Genomic DNA, 7,950 nt, shown 5'->3' on the forward strand with positions numbered 1-7,950 from the left:
TTCATGAGTTGCACCTATTCTATGAGCGAAGCCCCAAAAATTTACGCTTTGGGTTACAAGGCCAAAACCGGTCCACCCCAGCCCTTTATTTTCTTCCTTGTTTTATTGAGGAAAGGAGGAACCCAGCCTAAACTAGATGCGGCGAACTTGGTAATATCCTACTTGAATTATGTGTACTCTTTGTGAGGAATACTTAAAAGCTAGCCAATGCGAATGGAAGAGTCGAAAAAATGAGATACACCACCAGCGCATCGTGACTCTCATTGCAACAGAGGAAGCTTAGCATGCCTAAAATGATACATAGCCACATATCACATCAAAGTTAGCCATTTCGGTATCGAACTTCATACCGACACCAATATATTACAGTATCGATATGCTTAGTATAGAGACCAATTCAGCATTCCGAATATCAGTATACTCTATATACCGCATATCGGTTTGGTATAGTAAAGTCTTCCGTCAAGGTAGCATTTGCCTTCCCAGGAATCAATCCCTTTTGGAATCGGGTAAGGCTCCACTATCAACTGGCAAGGATCCAGGTCCAACAGCGCTTCCTGTCTTTTCAAAAATCTCCCCCGTAGCCTACCTAAATGGTCGAGCTTGGCTCCTTCCCTCTTCTGTTGGTCATCTATATCGGTACAGTATGGTATGATTGGTATGAATCGGTACCAATTTGTATTGCATATTTTACATCAGACCTCTGTATAGTGGTGCACTTAAGATTTACCCTATATATCTTATGTGTTGCCACGCACCCAAGTAGAGTACAAATAAAACTGCACCCTAGATTGAGGGCTAGGCCAAGTGGTGATTCTGAATCTCCTTATAAATTGTGAGATACCATATTAGAGCTTAACGAAGGAGCCATAACTTTCTTCTTAAAAATTTCCGATACGTCGCCACAGAAGGCCCCATGTCAGTGGCAAGTGACGAGGACCCCTTTGGAGGCGCACAGGCTTCCATGGATGCAACCTTCTTGAACTATTTACGTTCTCGCATTCCTTCTTTTGTTTATGTTTATCTTCTGAGGTGCATATGATTTAGAGTTGTCTGATAAGGGGAGAAAAAAGCCTTCAACTCATATTAGATCCATTAATAGCCGGCTTGAAAAGATTGAACACAGTTAACTAATTTATTTTCATACACAATCCATCAGTCCATTTAAGACTTCACTTGTCAGCTATATATCCTCAAAAATAAGAATAAAATAGGATCACCAAATGAGGATTTTAGGAGTGGGCATCATAGAATAAGTGGTTATGGGGTGTGGGGAATAAAGTGGAGAAAAAATATTCCAAGTCCATGATATTTTTTTTGTTCTATTTTGTAGCTATATATCATTTTTTATCTTTTGCTGAATCAGTAATTGAATATTGTCGCTAGTCTCTTGAACCAAGCTTTGACTAGTTCATGACTCACTGTATTACTACCACCAGATCCAATCCATTTATAATTGAGTTAATAAGATAATCCGTATCCAATCCAATTATATATATATATATATAAAGTCTTAAACCTGTCCTATATATTTCAAACAAATTAAGAGAGTTTGGTAGGTCTGAGCTAGAAATACTGACTCCTTGTCAGCACCAAGCTTGATTAGAATTAGTTTTAGTTGGTTCTCAGTATGTGAAACTGTAATTGAACGAATTAATATTGATGCCAGATTTTATCAATTCAATCAAAATCGGTCCAAGACTTCCACTAATCAAAATCGGTTTAAGACTTCCACTAATCAGATTTTATCACTTCTCCCTTATCATGCCTACTAACTAGCTGATATCCACTACCCATCCACACCCCACAACCCCAAAACCATTTTCTTTCTGAAGAACAGATTAGGATATCAAAGATCAGAGACAGAAAGCACTTGCCCATACTGTGACCTTAAAGAAAGCTTCTCTATGTTAGCTGTCATTCCTTTCTTTCTGAAAGGTTTACTTGGTTTGTTCCATTCAAATCCCTTTCCTCAAAAAGATTCCCTTATGACATGTTTGTCTCTGCCTACATGTCCACTTCTTTTTCTCCGGAATATTCATTCTCTACACGTGCTACATTCAGTAATAAGACCATGATCTGTCCTCGATAAGTACTGAAGCACTTTTTGTCACTGGGCTTTCTCATACACTAATGTACTCAATTAGTATCAAAGACTATTTTATCTTATATCCAAGATGGTTAGGTCTGTTCAAAGTTTGATATGAAACCACCATAAATATTCCTTCAACACATGCCAAAAAGGTCAAGACACTTTGGCTTACTCCTCTCTTCATTAATTCGGTGAGTGTGATCAGCAGATCCAAGAACAGGATAATTTTATTATAAAGCAGCAGTAAACAATATGCAACTCAAAAAGCCAAATCCTTTAAAAGTACAGTAACTTCACTTATTTAATCTCGCTTATGATAGTAGCTATCTTTTATAAGAAAAAAAACTGCAGCTTTCTGAAAGAAAACCTCATGTGTCCATACGCTGCTGCTGCTGCTGATGCTGATGCTGATGCACCACAGGAAGCAGTACATGAATCATTGAATGTGCTGGCCCTCATGCAGCTTGGAGAACTTTTGCCAAGGCGTAGGCAGCAGCAGAGGCAAGTGCTCCAATGAAGGCTGTTTGGATGGCACTTAGAACAGGGCGGTTGCCAGTGAAGTGGCCCTTGATGTAGCCAAAGAACAAGAGCGCAGTGAGGGTGACACCAATTGATGCCAGCATTGCTTTCTGAGCATTTGGGATGAAGACATAGGGCAAGAGGGGCACCACACCGCCTACTACGTATGCCATGGCAATTGTTAGTGCACTCTGCAGCGCTCTCCTTGGCTCGGGCTTCTCTAACCCTAGCTCAAACCTGAAAGACAAGATCAGTAACAGTCATGGTCATAGCGAATAACTGTTGTTTCATCTCCTTTAAGCTTGCTTCGAGATTTTTTGTTTGCCTTAGTTATCCAAGCATGAATATAAAGCAGACTGTTATTTGGAAAGAGGATTTATAATGCTGCATTTACTCTGATGATGTTCCTCTGGACTTGCCTTACCTATATTGTTTAGGAGGTCAAAAGAAGAGGATGACTGGATCATAAGGCATGGCAAGATTATATTAAACTTATAAGAAAAAATGGACAATTTAAGATTCTTTTTTGGAATGATTCTTCTATGAAATTTGACAAATGACATGAGCATATACCAGATAGAAAGATCTATAAACAGCATATGATTAACAGGTACCACTTTTTGCTCCAGTCATACCTAACTGGTCATGCAGCATTTTAGCATTAGGTATGAGCCTCACAAAAATCAAGAATATTTTTATTCACATGCCTATTGATACATCCGGTGTTTACTATGTATACATACAGTATAAATTGGAAGGACTACCACTCTTCAGTAAAATCTTCCTACTCACCCTTTTTTTTCATTGATATACTTATTATAATAAACGTACTTCCTATTTGCCAATCTCTCTGCAAGACCTGATTTACAGAGGAGGGTATGGTAATAATTTTCATTCATTGATCTTCCCTAGCATATTTTATCCATGGGAAACATTTAATATTTGATGTTTCTTGGCTTATATAGAATGTTCTTATACGAAAATCATATAAGATAGTAAGATACCCTCTGATAATGTGAATATCATGTGAAATTCACTTGCTCGAGATTTAAATATCACATTATCCTTGTTACAGTAATATAATGACAACGTAGTAAAATTATTAAACTAAATATATTGACTCATTATCACCATGTTTATACTGGAAAAATTCCATTTAAAGCACATAACAGAACGCATATACCTCACAAATTGTCCTTTAAACATTTCTTAAAACCTTAATGATATCCAAAAAAATTGAAAATAAAAAACTAGAGAATGTTAATAAGGTAGAGAGATGTAAAAGAAACAAAAGAAGTGTATTCATAAAAGAAGAGCTGTACTGCATATTTCTTGTTAATTTTTCAATGGTAGAACAAACAATTTTTCAACTATAATGTGCAAAAGATTGATACTTATATCAACTCTTAGAGCAGTTTGTGTGTCATTGCTAGTCATTCTACAAGGATCCAACTTGTGAGAACTAAAATCTATGCCCACCAGCAACTGTAAAGTTGTTAACTCTCAAAGATTTAGCAAGAAAGTTGGTAACATTTTTTCTATTAGCAGAAATAGTTAACTTTTTCTATTTGGACTTCATTAATCAATACACCCTGCTCTTAAATGAAGTGCATATTTAGTTAAACAAGGCACACATATTGATAATGGATACACATGCAATATAGGTTGATGTATATCCATAAACATTCTTGCAAACAATCATGAGGATAGGGATATAATGGTCCACTAAAGATCAAACAAAGCATTTCTCCAAAAAATAAAGTGTATTTTGCATAAAATACCTATTTAATTATTGATTTTGCAAGGCAAGATCGGACTTTTTTTCTTATAGAATGCTATACATTTAGAGATCACTTGATGATTTTTCCCTGGGATTTGAGTACGAGATATAGAGTAGACTAAAAGAGGATGAATCTTAGTGCAGCAACAGTAGTTACTTCATACAAGAAATAGTGTCTCTGCATGAATACAAGAATAACTCATGCACTGGGATATATAATAGTTCAAACAAATATGTATCACATATTTAAAATATATATGTCGGGCATTAAATAAATGTGTATCAAGTGCTCGATAAATATCTACCATCTATCTTCTACTTCAGAGCAAAATCATTTAAGAATCCTTAAATGTATATATTTCAGGAAAAGAATAACTCTGACCTTTTTTTTGCAAAATAAATATGCAAAATTTGTGTAAGTAAATAAATTATTTTGAGAGTTAAGTGGATCTCTGCAGTTCAGCCCCATTGTTGCTAATATGAAAATGTAGAGGGCTTTTCTTGCAAAATTCCCTCTCCACTGCAAAGTTCCGGTGTCCTTGCGGAAAAGAATAGTTTAACCGGTTCCACAAACGAAAAGGTCCACTTACTTCATCATGAACTCGAGCCATGCCTGCGGATTCTTCCGGAGGGCGTTGACCACCGGGCTGTAATCGTGCGGCTCCAGACCGTACTGCGACAGAATCTCTTCAATCTCCGCCGCCTCTGATCAAAATCCAACCATCAGATCATAATCAAATGGCCAGACCAAGCCCACGATAAATAATACGGTGTACACGCACTCACCGGTGTCCGGAACCGTGACGATTTCCTCCTGCTCCCGCTTCAACTCCCGCATGTAGTGGTCCGCCTCGCTCTTCGCCGCTAGATACCTGCCACGTGTGCAAATCAAACCGAAAGATCAGTGCATCCGGCAGATCTTGACCGTCGGTGGACCGCTCCGGGAACCTCCCGGTGAGATCTTCTTCACGGATGGAAAGAAGAGACAAAGGTTAATCTCGACTTTTTGATCCATCTTTCCATTTTTGGACGGGTCCGAGGGTGGGGGTAACCACACCGGAGACGAGGGATTCGCGATGGGATCAGGGGTAAAGGGGGAGAAAGGAATTATACCCGCCGAGGCCCATGGAGATGGCGCCGGCCGCGACCTCGGCGAGGCCGGCGGTGAGGATGAGGTAGGAGGGGGCGGAGGCGCCGGAGAGGCCGGCGGCGAGGGCGAAGGGGACGGTGAGGCCGTCGGAGACGCCCATGATGACGTCCCGGACCACATCGCCCGCCGTGAAATGGTTTTCCTTGTGGTGCAGCAGGAGCTTCTCCGTCGCCGACGACGACGCGGTTCTCGTCGCCGCCATACCGTCTTCGAGCGTCATTCCTCCCTTCGGTCTTCTTGGTCGCTTCGAGCCGCTTCCCTTTTTTTTTTTCCCCACACTCGGAGAGAGAGAGAGAGAGAGAGAGAGAGAGGCGCCCGGTGGTATATATAGGGGTGGTCGGATAAATCACCAGTCACGGACGGCTCTTGATCTTTTCCAATTAAAATATCGTAGGGAGCGTGGCGGCCACGAGTCCAACAAGAAAGTCTGGCAGCCGATCGCGCGTTCTTCTTTTTTTAAAAGAAGAAAGTTTTGTTTTTTTTGTTCTTTTTTTTACTAGAAGAAAGAATAAAGCAAAGGTCATACAGCTCATACGAGACATCATAAACCGGGCAATGGCAGCAAGATCATAGACAAAGATGGATCATGACAGATTTGTCCCCTCTGTTCTCAAATTGTATTTAATTCTTATTTTTTTAAAAAATATTCTTCTAAATATAGAGTTTTACATAAATATTCTTCCAAAATTGATATTTACATATATATCTTCGTAAAATACTTATTTTGCTATTTTTTATCCTTATTTTTGCATATGCAGTTAAAAAATTAACAGTTTCAAATTAAAATAACTAAAATATCATTAATGGATATACGTGCACAAAGAAATATTTATAAGATAATCGCAATGAAAAACAACCAAGTAATTTCAAAATTTTATTTTATTTTTAATTAAAATAAATATAGTTTTTATTAATAGTGTTAGAAAAATCATTATATTAGAAGTATTGGTGCAAAAACGGTGTTTTATAAGGGTACAAAATAAATATAAATTATAAGAGGGTATTCGCATAAATTTAAATTTTTAGAAGAATATTCATACAAAAAATTCTATTTTAATTAATACAAATGATAAAATCTCTAATTTATTTTTTTTTAGTATATCTGTCAAAACTTTTCTCTCAATTTTTTTAATCAAGTTAGGCATGAATATTAGAACAATTTCCAACAAAAACTGCAGTTGTTTTTTTTTCCCTCTCTCATATTTAAATTCTTCTGCTAACATAAAAAGTTTGATCTCTCCAACTGAAAGAGAAGGAAAGAATTCTATTCTACATGTGCTCAAGACAAAGTTTGATGGCTTCCAACAGCCAACAAAATGCTGAAGTGGAATTTTGTGAATGTCGTAGTGTTGCACTCCTGCCCTCATGCATTACACTAATCCCCTCTGGCCACATTGGAATGGATATCTGAATAAGCAATAGCAGTCCATGAAATGTTCATAGACTTATTTTGAATCTGTGCAAATATTATGAGCTGAAAATACAAAGGTTGTGAAATTTATGGGCTAAAAACTAAGTACAGGTTTATTTGAGCCTAATGCCTGCTCTGCCTCAAAATAAAGCTGATGTACTTTATTTTAAGACTCTAGAATTTGCACCAAATCAAAACAAAACTTTCTGCTTGTTTCAAGCTTGTATTATTAGCATCAGCTCAAATAAGCTCTTGTGCATTTTGAGCACATAATGTTTGGGGTGACTCAAAAGAAGCTTTTGTACAAATCAAGTTTTGCTATAGATTGCAACTCCCTCATTGATACACTTTACCTGTCTAAGGGTGCTAAAAGGACATTGATAAGATACATGGGTACATGTGTATCATGAAGGTGTCCATCTCCAGTGTCACATCAGAACTAGGTAAAGAAGTAGTAGCCCAAAGAACAATGAACCAGTTTTGATACCTAGGTCTCTCGCTTGAACAGGCTCTGAAAGAGAGGGGCACCAAGGACCAAAGTCTTGTTCTCAGTGAAGGGCTAATTGAACTTTTTTGTTAGTGGTGCAAAAGCACGATTTTTATCGAGAGATTGTGTGAAAGTATAGACTCGCGCTTGTTAAAAGCAAAGTTCCAGATAGGGTAATTTTAAAAGTTTTCTTGGGTCATATGTTAAGATAATTTTTATTTTTTTAGGGAGACAAGAACCTCAAAAAAAAATAAAGAGAATAAATACAAAAATTAAAAAAATAATTAATAAAAAAAAAATTATGTAAACCAAGGGTTGCTAGCAACCAAAGATTTTGGTTCAAGTCTGCGTCTCCAAAAATTTAAACTTGAATAATTATAATACGGATAGATCTCCCTCCCTTTCTCTCAAAAAATAGAAAAAAAAAACCCTACATTCCAAAAGAACTAACATGCAATATGCACTAAAAATAACAAATGTCAATGAGAGCAGCAGCATCCATTAAACAAGT

General features: G+C 37.5%; 1 protein-coding gene across 1 annotated transcript; it reads right to left on the reverse strand.

The window, feature by feature from the left end:
- Positions 1-2,301: 2,301 nt before the first annotated feature.
- On the reverse strand, positions 2,302-5,860 carry VIT1 (vacuolar iron transporter 1). Its single transcript, XM_008791036.6, has 4 exons — positions 5,505-5,860; positions 5,178-5,263; positions 4,982-5,096; positions 2,302-2,848 (listed from the first exon to the last, which is right to left on the reverse strand). The coding sequence occupies exons 1-4, from the start codon at positions 5,759-5,761 to the stop codon at positions 2,548-2,550; spliced, it is 759 nt and encodes a 252-aa protein (XP_008789258.2). The 5' UTR covers positions 5,762-5,860; the 3' UTR covers positions 2,302-2,547.
- Positions 5,861-7,950: the final 2,090 nt, after the last annotated feature.

Source organism: Phoenix dactylifera, chromosome 18 (genome assembly GCF_051530095.1).
Source record: "Phoenix dactylifera cultivar Ajwa chromosome 18, Ajwa_hap1_PhDact_Kaust_v1.1, whole genome shotgun sequence".
NCBI classification, from domain to species: domain Eukaryota; kingdom Viridiplantae; phylum Streptophyta; class Magnoliopsida; order Arecales; family Arecaceae; genus Phoenix; species Phoenix dactylifera.